Source organism: Aythya fuligula, chromosome 3, assembly GCF_009819795.1.
Source record: "Aythya fuligula isolate bAytFul2 chromosome 3, bAytFul2.pri, whole genome shotgun sequence".
Taxonomy (NCBI): Eukaryota; Metazoa; Chordata; class Aves; order Anseriformes; family Anatidae; genus Aythya; species Aythya fuligula.
The window spans coordinates 25,090,897-25,108,360 of record NC_045561.1 but is presented as its reverse complement, the minus strand read 5'-3'; the positions used below and the strand labels follow the sequence as shown (position 1 = coordinate 25,108,360).

The 17,464-nt window shown below is 38.3% G+C and overlaps 1 protein-coding gene across 6 annotated transcripts in view; it reads right to left on the bottom strand.

The window, feature by feature from the left end:
• The window catches only part of ACTN2 (actinin alpha 2), a 67,376-nt gene that overhangs the window by 38,449 nt on the left and 11,463 nt on the right, over positions 1 to 17,464 (bottom strand). For all 6 annotated transcript variants that reach the window (XM_032184722.1, XM_032184723.1, XM_032184727.1 and 3 more), the window contains exons 2-3: positions 6,615 to 6,729; positions 5,356 to 5,475 (exon numbers count right to left, since the gene is read on the bottom strand). In XM_032184722.1, the coding sequence (XP_032040613.1) occupies positions 5,356 to 5,475; positions 6,615 to 6,729 (235 nt within the window). The remainder of the gene's footprint in view (positions 1 to 5,355; positions 5,476 to 6,614; positions 6,730 to 17,464) is intronic.

Below are 17,464 nucleotides of genomic sequence, written 5' to 3'. Positions count from 1 at the left end.
GCCCCCCTCAAGAAATGAAGCAGCTGTGGCTGCCTGTGGGCCCACTGGTGTTCTCCTGGGGAGAACAGAAAGGGAGGGAGCAGAAAGAATTTCCTCAATTTAACATCAAATGCCAAAGGAGGTGCCAGCAGGAAATGGATTCACTCTGCTACTTTAAAGTTGCCTGAATCCAGGGGCAACTTTTACAGAACAAGGCAGCTGCTAGCCCCAGGACTTGAGATACATGCTAATTTGCAGTAGTATGCGACACAAGTTGTCATTTGAACCTATGGAATTAACAAGTGTGGTAGGAGGTATCTCACCCATTGCTACTCTATACTAACTTTGTTAGTGTGATAACCCAGCTTTATAGATGAATGGCTATTTTTCTGCATTCCCCTTTGTATTCTACATCCATTTTACATAATTCTTACCTCACTTTGTCTTCCATGCATTATTACTATCTCATTTGCCCTGAAATACCTGAAGTGTCTTTAAATCCCACAACTTACATTTTTCAGCCAAAGACCACCAAGTGGCAATTAGGGCATGTAGCTACTTCTTTCCCTTCTCATCTTCACAGTCATGTATTTCATTGCATTTTGATCAGCTGTAGATGTCTCATAAGTATATACAGTACAGAAGAATTTTTTGAAATGTAAAATAGATGAATTTAAATACTCAGTAGGCATTGCTGATTGTCAGACAATCAATTCATGGATTTGCATAATCACTACATTGTTGTTTTGATATACATATCCAAATTTACATACACACAGTAAAAAAAACAAGAGAGGGAACTTTCAATGTTGTGCATGAAGAGAGTTTTCAAGCTCTTTGCCAGTTTTGATCTGTCATCATCTACCGCTAAAATAAGATACAAAAAAAAAAAGTATAGAAGACAAGGAAAAATATCTAAACAGAAGGAAAACAAAGTTTCTAAATGCTGAAAAATATCAGTGGTGAAAAATTCCTGATTCATTCCTATGATTTTCCTCTACAGGCCAATAGAAGATTTCTTGATTATTTTCTTCACATTGCCTGTTTGATCTAGCAGAAATACATGTATAGCTCCTACATGTCACATAGACAAAGCTACAACTGACCTATGAAAACAGGAAAGAAGAGAAGAGGACAAAGATGACACAACAAAAAACTGCCAAGGGATAAAACTAAGAAAAGAAATGTGGCAAGGTCCCAGTGTTTTGATTGTGATTTTATTTTTTTTTTAAATTCTTCTTTGCTGTTAGGGTGTACTTTATTTATTTATTTGTTCTAACCTTTTTGAAGCAGATTTACAGATCATTTGGTCTTCAGTATCTCTCCCCCTCCCCAAAAAAGCAAGCCAGAACTGTTTCCTCCTCACAGCATATTTAACTTTTATGGTATTCCATATCTTAGCTCTTTGCGTTCAGGATGCAATTACCTTGCAAATGGAGTCATTGCATTTTAATTTTTTTATTTGGAAAACATCTAACTCGTGGACTATGAATGGCTCATAAGGATTACTTTCATGTCTTTAGCTTTAGCTTCTTGACTCTCTAGCCCCATTTCTATCACCAATGGAGCGCGATGTAGTTAAATTGGGCTTCTGCTCAATATCACAGTTAAAGGTGGTCACCTCTCCCTGTCCATTTCACAAACTACCCAAGGAAGTCAGCCTTCAGAACACTAACAATGGCTTGTAAAGAACATTACTGGTGCCTTAAAAATATTAAATTGAACTTTGTGCTGATGTCCCCCAGGAATCACTATTTCATCTTTGTTTTGAGGCCCCATTTTAAATGGCAGTCGGACCCTTTGAGACTACATGCTCTTCACCACACAGTATTTTAGATAACAACACGTGATCTTGACCAGGTTTAGATACAAAACTTTCATGCTTTGCAAATTAAAAAGTATTCCAAGTACCCATGTAACTCAGAGAATGCCAAAACAGATGGGTGCAAAAAAGCCCACATGGCCCATTCTAACACATATAGACAGAAAGTTAAGGGGTTAAGAATGTTGATAACAATACAGTCTTAGGAAGCCTGCGCTCTCCCTCCTTACTGGCATATATTTCCATCTTCATATGATAATGACTATCCAGTCAATAATGCTGAAAAATGCAACAAAATTAAGAAGAGGTGAAGCCTGTTTTAAATCCGTATCAGGTTACTGTTCCAGGCCCCAGGACTGCTACAATAACAGTTGTCAGCCCAAGTGGTGGTAGGGTAGGGCTGAGAAGTGTGGGAGGAGGTATGCAGGACAAAGGGGCACAGGGACTTTTTAAACAGGTACTGGTGCCAGAGGTCCTACACTGTGAAATTATATCCAGTTAAAGTAATATTACATCGCTGCATCAGCACAGCATTGTGCCTTAGATAACTGTAATAGAGGGAACGTGGTAAACTTAACAGGGCACTAAGCATGTCTGGGCATAGCTGGACTTCTGTTCAGCCTGTTTAGAGTAGGAGGGGAAGGCACACGAATCTATCTGCTCCTGCCCACATGGATGTAATCTAATGTGTGTTAGTAGCCATACTTGAGATAGTGCTATGTCTTACAATGACAGGTTCCTCTATGCTTGTAAACTATGATAGTAACTGGGTATTTTCAACTGTGCTTCCATCCAAGATTTTAAAATATTTTTTAAATGCTAATGAAGGAAGGTTTACTCCTAATCCCCTCATTTTACAGATCAATAATTCCAGAAACAGGCAATAAAAGCCTGCAGCCCAGCCAAGAACACCCCTTAATCTTCTCACTTACTATGGCCTGTTGTTATATGCAGCACGCAATATTGAGGGCATGGATGGGCATCACCTTCCAGCAACAGGCTGAGCACCTGTAATAGGTTACCGCCTCTTGTCACTGCCTCCCTTCCAGAGAGAATTACTTAATTTGACAGAGCATCTAAGTTCACTGCAGTTGCTGCCAAGGGGAGCAGCAGAGTTAGCTTGAACTGTTTTAATGACTGATCTGAGATACCCCAGGTGTTTTGCCTTCAGATGATACAGGAAGTGCTCACAAGCTGCCCTCTACTCTGAATGCCCTGCCAGTGACAAACAGCAATAAACAGAGCAAAATGAGGGAGATGGAAGTGCAGAGGGTTGGCCTGCTCCTTTCAGCAGCAGGTATGACCTGTTGTATCTCAGCTTAAATGCTCCAACCTTGCCTGAGGAACCTAGGAGTGAAAACACTTGCCCATTGTGCAAATTGAGATCAGAAAGAATGACCTCTCTGTCCCACAAGATCCTCCTTTTGCTACACTCTTGTTTTCTGACAGAAAGGGTTGGAGTCCCAGCATGACAGCACAGTAACTACCATTCATTTGCTCAAGACTGTGTACTCTCAGTATTTCTGCACCAGCTATCAGACAGACTCCCGTATGTTTGATCTTCATTTCCACACACAAACTGTCTCTCCAGTACCCTCTGCTGTCTGCCTAATGACATGTCGCTCTCAGAATACCCTTTAATTGCAGAGAGTTTCAGGGCAGTGGCATATTTTTCCAACCTGCTTCATTTAATTGAGCAAAGGGCCCAGCTGCCCCTCATTGCCTGTACAACTGATGGAGGGGCAGGGAACTCTGAGACTCAGTAGAGCTCTTCTGAGATCTGAAGTGCCTTTGGGACTCACCTTATCTCCCCTCCCCTGTACTAATTTCTGTTGGGACACAGTCAATTTTCTGGATTTGTGATGAAAATAGCGTTAATAACACACTGATGTTTTAGTTGTTGCAGATCAGCGCTTACACAGAATCAAGGTCTTCTCTGATCCTCATACTGCCCAGGAAGCAAGTAGGCTGAGGATACACAAGAAGCTAGGAGGAGACACAGCCAGGACAGCTGACCCCAACTGATCAAAGGGATATTCTATACCATATGGTATCATGCTCAGCAATAAAAGCTAGGAGGAAAAGCAGAGGAAGGGAGGACATTCAGAGTTATGGTGCTTGTCTTTCCAACTAACTGTTATGAGTGATGAAGTCCTGATTTCCTAGAAATGGCTAAACATCTGCCTGCCAATGGGAATTAGGGAACAAATTCCTTGTTTTGCTTTGCTTTCACATGCAGCTTTTACTTTACCTTTTAAACTGTCTTTATCGCACCTCACAAATTTTCTCACTGTTATCTTTTTTATTCCCTTTCCCATCCCACTAGTTGGGAGTGAATGACTGTGGGGCTTGGCTACCTACAGGGTTTAAACCATAACACCCACTAATGATATATTCCAAAAAAAAAAAAAAAAAAAAAAGTCCCTGTTATGTGCCTATAGATAGATGGATGGATTTGGACTCAGATGGCCCACCCACTTCAGTCTCATATGAATTAAGAGTGAGTCCAAACATGTTCTGCCCAGAGAACACTGATTTCTTTTGGAGTTCTAGATCTAGAGCCATAATGTATTTGGTGAATGATACTTGAGGAAGCAACTAGACTAGGTTAAACTGCTGTAGAATCACCACACAGTGATGTTTTTTTTTTTCCATTATTTCTACAGATACCCCTATCCCATCTAATAAACACTCCTCCAGCCACAGTTACAATCAGCTTCCTGAGATGAAGGTTTGAAAGCCAGAATAAGCCTGGGGAAATCAGACAGCAGGAAGAAAAGGCTCATAAATTTATCTAAAAAGGCCTAGAAATGTGAATAGAACACAGCTCATGCTTCTCACTGTGATACTGAGGTTACAGCCAGTGTTTTGCTCTAAGGTCACATAAGAGGTTGCCCCCAGAATGGACAGAAAATCATTGAAGCTATGAAGTCTATGAAGTCAACAGTAGTTGAATATTGTGCTAGCCCCATCACTCCTTTGTATTGCAATGGATGTTCAAAGCATTGTACAAATATCTCAATAAATGAGATAGTTCTAGACAGACTTTTGTTCTGTTTATACCATCATTTGAATCTCATGGGAAACATAGGTTTACTTGCAGTGAGAGCCTTTCTTTTGCTCAGTCTACATTTATCAGCATTTAATTAGCCAAATACATGTTTTTATTTTACTGCCTGAAAAACTGAACAACAACAACAAAGCAATAACCTTATTAAATAACATCCCAACCCACTTTCTTCATGTGTTCAGTCTCTCCCCAGCTGGCATAATTTCTTTTGATCACTCCCTTAACTCTGCATCTGAATGTTAGAAGCACAGCTGCCATGCGCAGTCAGTCTCATAACAAAATGGAGGTAGGTCCAAGCCACCTGGCAGTGATATCAGCCTTCATCTTGTCTGAAAAATATCTCTTAAAGGTAAAAAAAAGATCCCAGATTGGATAAAGCATACCCTAGAATCCAACCTCATTTCTAACATTTATTTTTAATACCTGGAACTTAAGTCAGGTGTACCATCTCTGAGGGTACGTTGTAATAAGCTCTGATACATACCTTCTGCACCAATTGACACCAGTTTCACTCCTTTGCTAGCGATATAATCCAGAGCTTTGTTGACGTTAGCAATTTTATGGAAGCGCATCTTCCCTCTGTCCGGTTTCGGTAGTCTTTCCCCTACAGGATAACAAATTTATTGTGTTTATTGTTTTATACACTTGACTACACATACTCAAGTGATCATAACTCAAGAGTGAATGTGCCCTGTACACTGTCTAAAAGTTAGCATTTATTTTAGCAGGTATTTTTCTGAAAGAATGTCAAATGGCTTTGAACGAAACCCTGAAGGGAAAATTCAAATATCAAAGCACCTTACTTACATCTTTCTGATAAAATAGTAAAACCAGAGTAAAATTTTTATGCGTGGCCTAAATAACTGGAAGATACGTGAGTGCTTCCTGGTTCTAGACTTCTGGTTCACTGCTATTGTCCACTTTAGAGTACCTGAATATTAAGAAGCTGGGATATTCTCATCACCATTACCTGCTGAACTGTAATGAGAAGCTGGATAATATCCAGCAGATCAGCCACAGCATCCTTCCAAATCTGACCGAGACCGATGGCTTTTAACACCTTATTCAGTACAGCAGAACAGCTAATTTCAGAGCAAAGGCTGATGCGTTTGGATGAATTTACCTTCTCAAATGATTATGAAAAAGAATAATTTCAGGAAACATACTCTCCATTCCATGAAAAATCATCTTTTTAAGATATTCTTCCCTACTGAAATCTCCTGGAAAAATGCAAACTGTTCTCCATAAGAAATCTTTTTTCCCTTTTTCACCTTTATTTTGTGTCTAAAACTTGAGCTGAATGCTTGAGTGCCCCTTCCCATTCAGGGGCATTTGGGGTGTACTTTGGGGACTGCCCCTCTGAACAACAGAGAAAAAAAAAGTAAATCAAAACTTTTATACAAAAAGTGAAATAAAGTAGATCTGTAACCTATTTTACTTGTTAGAGGACTGAGACTAGGTCCTCACAGTTTATGGTTGGTCCAACAGCACTGTGATATAAGTGATACACTGATACACTGTGAAGCCCTAGAACACGAGCACAGAACCCTAGAGCAGAAAACTTTGTAGATAAGGAAAAAGCAGAGTTATTTTTTTTTACTCCCTTTTGTTTTAGTGTGTCTCATCTCTCATTTTTAAACCCACTTATAATTTATGTTCACTATTATAAATTGTTAACAAATACTGTTCTTTTAAGAATGTTTCAGTTAGCATGCTGTAAATACATAGCAAACTTTAACAAACCTGAGATAACTTCCAAGAGCAGCATCAGTTTGAGGCCATTCCTGAAGTCCTCCTCAATGTTCTCAATCTGTGTGCCTGCTTTCCTGAGGTGGGAATTGCACCACGCTGTAAATGTCTGTAATAGCAATTAAACAAACAAACTTATCAACATGGCTTTTTCCCCAAAAAACTTCTAAGCCATCTGAGCAAATGCTGCATCAGTGACTGCCACAGCTGCCTAACAAATGTGGATGTTCTTTTTTGAAACAGACAGATGAAGATACTTAAGTTCATAGGGTAAAAATGGTCATAAATGCAACCATGAGCATTTCTCTCCCAGTGGAGAACAACCAAGTCTGCTTTTACTTGTAAAGATGAAAAGCAGAAGAAAATTCATTGCTCTATAGAGATCATATGCACATAAACTTTTGCATGAATGAAATCATAACAGGGATCATTATAAAATTTAGTAGTTAAAATTCATCTGTTTTCAAATATTTGTTATACCTCAACCTTCTGAAAAATTCTCCTTGCTTTTCAGTGAGTGTTAAGATATATAAAGCAAGTTCATATTTACTAGGTATTTAACTCTAGGTATAAAATAAGGCCACACATTTTAGTGTTAGACTTCAGATACTTAAAACTGTCAGATATTTAGAATTCCCTTTCTTTTGCTATTTCAAATGTGTAATAGTTTTAAGATCTTTTAAAGTAACAAGTTTAACAACTAAAATATATCCTAAATCCTCATTTTCATTGTAAAATTTCCTTTGGCCTTCTTTTTTCTCCCCTGCTGCTTAGATTATTTAACTTTTGATCTCTCAGTATTAGAACAGGAAAGGACAACAGATGAAGGCATAAACTTTTCTTGGATCTATGTCATGTAAACATTGGACAAATTTCATACTTTCAGAAGATACAGGTTGAATTTTCAGACATGGTCTATTCTTAAAAATGCAACATTCTGTCGGAGAATAACATTTTGATTGTTGTAGGCTTTGATTCAATTTATGTAAAGAATTCCTGCATCTTGCTGGTCTTTTGTCTCAGAGCTCCTGAAGTGATAAAGAATAGCTTGCAGGACATTTGAATTATTCTGGTACCTGCAGCTTCATCTCTGAATATTTTTTTCTTCAGTATCCTTATCTTTATGCCACTTAGAGGATCAGTTGTGACCAAAATGCAGATTTTTTTCCCCCAGTGTGATGGAAAATATGGTCACTTTGTGTGGCACTGAGTTATGGGCATAATACAGGGCATACTAAATATCCTGGGGACGTGGCCAATCGTAACAGAGGTGTGGCTGCAGAGTGCCATTTCAAAATATCCCCAGTAAGCCTTTTGGGATCACCATGACAGAAGAATGAACACTAACTGCAGGAGGGAAAGAATTGATTGTCATGGTTGGTGCAGAAAAATAAGTGTATTTATCAGAAGCTAAAAGTTGAAAGAAGCACTTCCTCTCGTCCTAGAAAACAGCAGCAAACTTTCACTTTCTTTTTAACTTCATTGAACTTTGTTTTTTTATCAACTTTTCCTGTCCAACTGAAAGAAAGAAGAAGCTCTATGGATCTGGTGAAATTGTGCAGTGAAATAGCAAATTCTAGATACTGAAAAAAGGAGGAGAGAGAAGACTACTGGAAGTGGTTCTAAGCAGTGGTCCTGTTGACCTGCAGAGGATGAGTTGCAGGCAGTGGCATAAGAAAGTAGCTCTGTGTGCAGACATAGATAAGTTCAGCTGCAGCATCTCTGCAAATAAAACTGTTTTAATAAAGGGATGTTAGCTTGAAAAGCAGTCATTCTGGAAGAAAAAACATAGCTCATTTTAAAATAACTAGCTTCCCTGAACTCATGGGAGACCTGAAACTGAAGCATGTTATGCATCACAACAGGCACAACAGACACTAGGAACTTCCACCCTCAGGGCTGGATATGATGGAGTCTTAGGATGGTATTCAGTTTGGATCATTATAGGGCTAGGATCTAGTTTCTAAGACTAATTTGTCTGCCTTGAGCTGTATCTTGTTCTACTGATATGTATCTAAAAGGCTTAACACCCTAAGTCATTTGCAAATACTATAAATTATAACAAGCATTCTTTGAAGGAACAATATTATTGTAATATGTGAAAAAGCTGAAAGCACTCAAGGGCAAATGTACATGAGCTTTAAACAATAATTTGGCAATAAATATTAGAAAGCTGAACCAGTAAATGAATGAGCCTTTCATGAATTGCTTAAGTGATGGACATGCACTTATCCGCAGATGCTATTGCCATTTGTAGAACCGTTCCAAGCACACGATGCTAAACTGAATGGGGAATTTGGAAGAAAACCACAGACATTTCCATCTCTTCTTTGAGACATTTATAGTGAACATTTTGAACTTGTACCACTCAAGTAAATGAGTTTTCCCTGTTTTTCATTTCATTCAGAGTTTAAGGCAATGATCCCACCAGTTAAGTGGTCTTAAAATATGAATCTGATTCCTACTGTGAAAGACTTAATTCACATTTTCTTAAGAAGAAATGGAATCAGGCAATTCTTAGCTCATATACGGATATATAAATACATGCATAAAAGCAAAGTAGAATCTTGTCCACCTCTAATCTCACTGCAGTCTTTTGCTACTTTGTACTTTGCTACTATAGCAGACAATTCAACTTCCTGGATTCCGCACTGATAGATACAGAACACAAGTTTTATACAAAAATCCCAAGGTTTTCCCATAATTTAAATACTCTCTCTTGAAAACAGACATTTTTATGGCACTGAATTTGCTGAGAGACAAAGAGAGTTACAAAAGCTCACTGAATCTTGGTGGAAAAACTAAAAACATCCTTGATGTTCCAGCACTCAGTGCTGCTCTCTAATCGCCAGATAACACCTCTTCTCTTCTGATCTGCGCACCTTCTTTCCTCAATATTGTTAATTTTATGAAGACACTAAGCAACCAACGTTGCTATGATACAAATAAGATGCTACTATTGCTGAGTCAAGTTAATCTCTAAAAAGTTTGATGTCAGTCACTTGATTTATGGGCTGCCTTTTTATATCAGCAGGTTATTTACAATTATTTCCACCAATATTGGCGTTTACCATTTGAACTGCAGCATTCTGACTGATAAACTTGGAGTTACCTGCCATGCCTCCATTCATGAGGAAAATTAAGTTCTGCTGAAGCACTCTACTCTACATGGATTCTTTATTTAGACTTCTTGTGTTTAGTTAGTCTAAATTTTGTCTTCTATATGTAGAATAAGAGATCTAGATCTTCTATCTAAAAGACAGTTTCTCCTGGTTTTCTGTTTTACCAGTGCACTTCTGTTCATGAAATGCTGCTATCACTTTCTGAGAGCTGTCTTGTGCCTCACACAAAGTGTAACTGCAGGACGTATTCCTCCGAATGTAGCTTCATAGTTTGGGGCCTTCCAAATTGGCTTACTTTCCTAGGACTAAACATGGTTATAGGAATACTACTTAAGGAATTGTTTACTATTTGTTTCAGTGGACTCACTGATACGTTAAAGCTAATGCAAAATTTCACTTGTAAATTTTAACACTTTCCACAACTCACATTTTATTTAACACCTCATCCTTCCATTCTCATTGTGATACCACTTGTTCAAAGCCTAAATTCTCACTGCTTGGTTTTAACTAACATTTCTATTAATAGTCATTATGAAACAATTCAAAGCACGTGTAAGTTCTGGAGATCAAGATACAGCCAGCATATAGTACCATGTAAATTTGTAATCCACTGGGATTTAAAAGCTATTAAATGACTTAGACAAAGCAAATTCCTTTTTCTGGTGAACTGTACAGCACATTTCAGAGTATCAGATTGCTCAGAGAAATAAGGCAGGACTGAAGGCACCAAGTTGAATACCAAGAGTGATAAGTACCTAGAAAGCTAGACATTTCTTTTTAGAATTTATTTACCATAGGTGACTCTACAAAAGACACAACAAATAAACAAAACCTCTCCACATCTATTACTACTAGAGAAATTTGGCTGACATTCTTGGATAAATGCATCAGAGGTAGGGAGGCAGGAAGTCAAATAATGTGCAGTCCCCCGGGTACATTTCTCTTAATGCACTATAACTCTGTCATGGGTATATTTTGGAAAACCTAACTCCAGAAAAGGGAGTACAGTTTATGTTCTATGCCCAACTATCCTCCCTGTGAACCACCAATATCATGTTCTCCATAATCTGGATTCATAGAACTCTGACTGTAAGAATGTATTTGAGAAAAACAAACTTACCTGTTAATTTCCTCAGGACACTTAATTTTACAAGCCCTTGACAACTAGAATTGTAATCAAGGACAATTGATTGTCCTTGATGGATCCTAAGATGTCCCAAGATAGCCTTAATTAACTATCAGTTGGCTGCAGCTAATGACAAGAAATAACAGGGCATGCCTGCTCTGCAATACAACTATTGCTATACATGTACAATGAAGGACATGCTTTGACAGAAAAAGTGATACCTCTGAAAGCTCAACAGTCCTACACTACTGAGAAAGTCCATGTGCTTTCTATGTGGGCATAATGGCAATTACTCTTTTGATACTGCTTCAAAGCCAGGAAATCAGGAAGATACTATTACAAGTTTCATATGTGCCGGTGATAAAGATTACTAAATAAAGAATATTGATTATTGGATAAAGAATATTGAGCCAGCACTATTTACCACCCTCTCCAGTACTGTTACCCATGAGTGGTGCATAAGACAGCATATGGTGAAAGTAAAAGGTAAATTTCTAGCTCAGCACTGACAGTGAGTCTAAAATGTACATCACCAAAACAACCATATAATTTTCACGAGGATGTGCACAGGAGGTACCCTCTACAAGTTAAGGAAGATTTATTTACTTGCACTCAAAAGAGAAATCGCTTAGTGAATCTGGCCCAAAAAAAAGTGTTGGAGGCTCATGTCATATTTAGTACACACATCTCATAACAAAGCTTAATACTACCTTTCACTCTTTCTAACTCAAATAAATTTGTCTGCTCTAATATTTACACGTTTTAAAACTAATAATGATTTCTTCATGTCTGCTTGTCTGACCCCTACCAGAAAGGCTACCGGCCTGAATAAGTCATTTGGGTTTTGTGTGTCTAGCCTTTCTGCAACACCTCCATAAGAATATATAGAAAATTCCAACATATGAAACTTCTGAAAAATACTGAATCAACGGGAAACGTAATAATTCCTGTATCTGTTAAATAAAGAAGAAGCACGACTCATTTTAAGGGAACCTTAAATTCTAATACCCAAAGCAGAAGACCACATCTGGCAAAAATTAATTTCAATTGTAAGCATTCAATATATCTGTGTGTATATACGTGCGTATGTGTGCTGTCCTGTATTATCTCAGTCTAATAGGGTTGCTTCTTAAAACTCTTTTCTACAGCCCTTGTCCTAGAGTATTTTTCCTCTCTTCTTGCACTAGCTGGGGGGCTTCATTACTTCCAGCCTAAATGGGATGCAGTGATTCACCCTGTAGTTATATGGAACATTACTGTCCTCTGAGTACATGGCAAGGGTGTTAAAGAGAGCTCTGTCAGAACATTCCCTCAGACAAGACTGAGGTTTCCCCTTGAAGAACTGCCCATCTGTCTGTCACCCATGTTTTAAAATGTAAGTCATGATCCTGCAACATGATCTCCTAGCTCCTGTGTCCACACGGCATTCTAATGACTTCAGGATCAGGGATCCCTGGGCTTGAGATAGTCTGTGCTGGCCCTCATTCTGTTAACTATTTAATTCTGTTCCCAAAAGAGGAGAATGAAGGTGCAAAACAGCAGAAAATCATACAGCCTTGATACACCGGCTTGATGTAAACCGATGACTACATATGGCATCTGCTTTATGTTCCTAAAACATCTAGAACAGCTGCGCTATTTATATTTAGTGCACAAGCATATTTTTATGAACTGAAAATAAAATCTTACATCTTTCTTGGTTTGAATTACTATTAACTGTCCCCTTATTTTTATTTCCCACTGCAACAGAAGCCCAAATGCATCATTGCATGTTAGTAAAATAACCAGTGACTACAACAGGAGAGGTGGTTCACCAAACTTGTCAATCATGGTACTCTTGGTAGGTAAAGTGTGGTTTTAGCACTAAACACACCAGAGCACAGCAACAACCTAAATGAAGTACAGTGAAGAACAACATCAAGGATAAGGTGGCGGAAATGTTTAGCATGTTCCAAAAGTTCATTAAAAGGAAACCCTCAAACCATAGGTGGTATGTCATAGCCAAATTCCCAGAAACAACAGAGAGCATATCATGGAGCCATTTCACAAAGGAAGTTAGTAGAAGCTCCACCACTAGGCGCCCAAACCTGAAGTTGGGGAAAGCCCTCCCTGCTTCAGCACCTCCCTTTGTACAGCTGAACAGATGGCACCAGAGATGATATGCTGGTGTACTCTCCACTACCAGTGGATCAGCTCCAGATACTAAAAGGGACATCACCCCAGCTCCTTGATTTTCTCATTCATAGCAGACATTGTCAAAGGGATGCCTTCATCACACAGAAGACAGCGCAAGACATGAGGGTATTCTTCAGCATTTTGTTTGCATGGAACAGCCTGGGGAAACCTCAGTCCTTACAAAGCAGGTGGCCTAATCCTGTGTGAGTCTAGGGTTTCCTGTAAAATATGTGACCCCCTCCCAGCACTGAATGACTGCATGTCTGTTTTACAGTGCTTGTTATTAAAAAATAAAAACAAATAAACAAACAGAGCAAGTAAATATCCCTTCAAGAATAATTTGACAAGGCTGAACCTTGAGAAACGTTAAGATTGAACTTTTTGTTACAAATAGATACTACATCTTTCTTGCAGAGGGGACAACAGAGAAAGGTTAAATTGCCCCAGTGGTACAAACAGAAGAAAACTCATGAGGTACAAGATGTAAGGGAAATTCAGTATGGGTCGCTGCATGCACTGTTCTCATATCATCCTTTTTTCTGAATGGAAAACCAGGAAGGATGAAAGTAAAGAAGACGAGGTTTCATGAGGCCTCTGCAGGAGGCAAAACAGCTAAAATATTCCAAGGTTTAATAGGAACGGGCAGAAAATATCTTCACTAGATTACCTGAGATGGCTGGAAAAGACAGAGCTTTGAGGCACATAAGCCTTAACATGCGAGACAGAAACATTAGTCTTAAACATGAGAATTCAGATAAGTCTTCAGAGAATTCATGATTTCACCAGACCATTGGTATAATGCTACTGATGCTCTATTTCCTGCAGGAAGCTCCTTCCTTTTTAATTGCTGTTGATGAAACCATTTATTTAAGTTTTACAGCAGCAGGCACCTAAATGTTCCAAGCATGTGACTTTTCAAACTACACACAACACCATAGAGTTGCCCACTTGTGTATTTTTATTTTTAGCGAGTCTGAGAGAAGTTTACTACTACTAGTGGTGAGTAATGGCTCACTATTAATTGGCTTTATTTGCTCATTTAGATGACAGTAGAGAGCGTATGCTTATGATGTTTGAATATGACAGCAAAATGCTGGGTCTGTTAGCATGCCTTACGACACGACTACAGTTCAAACTAATCAACAAATACATGACATGACTTGAAGAAAGCTGGATGCAGATTAACAAGAGGTCTGAAGTAGTCCTCCAGTAATAAATAAGTGCAAAAACCAGGATGGAGAACTACTGGCAGGACAGTAACATTGAAGAAAATGATCTGGGAATAAAAGCGGATCACTACCAGACCCGATTCAAAAGTGTCACAATGTTACAAAAGGCAAATGCAATACTGGAATGTCTAAACAGGGGAATGATGTATCAATATATTATATTTAGGTTTATATGTATTTAGGTTCCCAACCTAAATGATTCTATGATTCTTTTGATATCTGCAGTATTTCTTCCACTCTGTTCAGTGCTGGAGAGGGATTAGCTAGAATACTGTCCCCTCTTTTGGGCACAAAACTCAAGAAGAACATGGACCAGTTGGAGAGAAGCCACCAAACAGTCATGAAAGTCATCAAATTCTAGAAAGCTTAACATATGAGAAATATAGAACCATTGGGACAGTTTAATCATGATAAGTTTGTAATGAGACTAATGCTTGTCTCAACCATTTACAAAATCACAACAGATAGAAGATCAGTTCTCTACGTTCACTGAAGGTAGCAAGGAGCTATGAGCTTAAACAAGAATGAGGAACATTTAGATCACTTTTTAACTCTATGAGCAGTAAAGCACTGGAAGAGATTGGCTGGGGAAACATGTAATCCTTCTTCTTGGAGATCAACAAGAACAAGTTGAATAAACATGTCAAGAACAGTATGAGCATATTTGCTTCTGTCTGAAAGTGAAAGAATGGACTAAATGCCTTCCCAAATTCTCCCAGTCATATTTTCTATGGTGTTCATGGAAGATTCCCATCGTAACTGACATGTACACTACAGCCTGGAAAAGAAATAATTGGCAAGACTATTTTTCCTTCCAGATTCTGTGGTAGAGAGGCCCTAAAACTTATATATGCATATTACCCAAAGACTGCAACATAACTCATTCAGCAGAAGATCTGACAGTTAGCTGTAAACCTCTTTTCTGTCAGGGTGTTCTTTCTGCCATGATCCTCCCTTCCCTCTCCTACTTTATGACCCCATAATTTCCCTTAGGAAAGAGAAATAGAACACTAGGGAAGCTTTGCCAGGGATATTAGAGGAAAAGACAGGAGAAGGATGAAGACAGAGGATAATAAAGAAACAGAGCTGAAGAAATGTAACAGGATAGCAAGAAAGTAGATTCAAATTTAGTAGGCAGGAGAGTGTTCACGGAAAGTTAAACAGAATGCAAATTAAAATGAAAGTGGATGCAATGGCATGTTCTATGTCATTGCAAATGTGTACATATATTTCTCAAGATCCGTACTATAATCCTGGGGAAGATATTTTGACATTTGTGCTTTCTTCCCAACCTTGCCACACCCTTTAAGTTATTTAAGACAGGAATTTTTAAAAACATGTATTGGTCTAAATAGAAAGCATTTTATGATACGTGATTCCTCATGTAGGACCAAAGGCCACTTAACAACAATAGGAACAGATGTTAGCCATACCTGGGTACTTTTAAGTATCCCACATCTGTATTCAAGGGTAATTCGAATGATATACACTCCATATCCCACAACACTATTGTGGGGAAAATTCACTGTAGTTTTTGAGGTGCTCAAATACTACCCTGAAAAAAAAAGTCCAATAAAGAAATAATAGAAAATTTAGAAAGTTGAAAAAGCTACAAATATCTTGTAAACAACTGTGAGTTAAGCAAGATCAGAACCTACCATGAACACATGGAGAACAACACAAAATATTTACCAACAACTTCAGCATCTGTTCTCAGTCATCCAAATTTAATTATATATTAAAAAAAAAATCAAAGCCAGCTGTTTTGCATAAACTAATTACCTGCTACTGTAAATCTAGTTGCATGCCAGTTATTTTTCCCTCCTTAAACTCATAGTGAATTATGAAATGTACCAGCCGTTTAGGTATGGAGAAAATAAAACGTCCAGGAAACCGTTAAGAATAGCAATGACTGTGAATAACCTCAAAGATGCAATTCGAGAACTCATTTTTACAAATAGAAATTGTTTTAGCTTTCACCTCTAGAACGAAAAGTCACTGCCCCAGTCTCTCACTAATAAGACCAGTTTTGGACATCCCCGATGAAGCTGCCATTTCTGGTGGTATAAGTGATGGGGACACCTGTCTGCTTGAGAGCTAAACTGGGATTACAACTCATCTCATAGACACTATGCATGTGTTAGCAACCTTGTCACTTATTCACCTGGCCTGATTTCAAAATAGTGACCTAAAAGTGAAAGGTTCCCCCCAGCCATGCAATTGCAACCAATAAATTAAAAGTCCATCTTCAGGACAAGACTATTTTTCATCATGTGTTAGGGTATAGGAGCTAATAGAATATTGTATGTAGACAGCTTTGCAATACTGAAAGACTTTTAATTAATGTTTTCACCACCTTGCTAAGTAGTGACAAAGGGCAGGGGTTTTGCAGGCAGCTTTCTCTTGGAGGGGAATAACTGTTTTTGCAGTTCAGTTTGTTTATTCACATCATATGCATGAATCTTTAAAAAAAAAAAAAAGATGGTCACAAATTCTATTCAGGTGACACCCTCTTTGATAAGCCTTTGTCCACAAGTCACATTCTACTGTCCTATAGCAGCTTTATATAATTTATTCTTGCTAGATAGTGTAAGAGGGAGCAAATCCCTTTCTGTTTTGCAATGATCTTAGCTTTCCATCTTCCCTCCTACTTCATTAACAATACGTATCATGTAATTTACAGTTACATACTACTTTCCTAATGACTCTGTTCTCTCTGCCTTCTATGTAAAGCAACAGCTTTGTTAGTATAAGATAATATCTCCTGTTGACCCTTGTCAACTGGAATTAATACCTCAGTATTTTTTGGATTACATACCATTATTTGATGCATTAAAATGTTCGAGGTACAAGATTAGCACTACAGAATAGAAAATAAAGGGTATGATCTGTGAAGTTCTCAAATTACTAACAGATATCTGAGTTACACTGTTCCCATATTAAGTTGCTTTCTCTAATGAGAGTGAAATGAAAGTCAGTGAGTAAAGACACTGAAAAATTCAGCGTTTCAGTCCTTGTTCATCCAAAGCTTTTCGTACAACTTCTTTCAAGTAGTCAAACCTCTGTATGCCTCTGTCCAATATCCTTACATGACAGTAAAGGTAAAATGTAAACATCCCCACAGACTGAGAGTTCCAATTGCAGCATTAAGAGGGCTCTGTTCACCCCTAATACTGGTCGTGCAATGTCTTA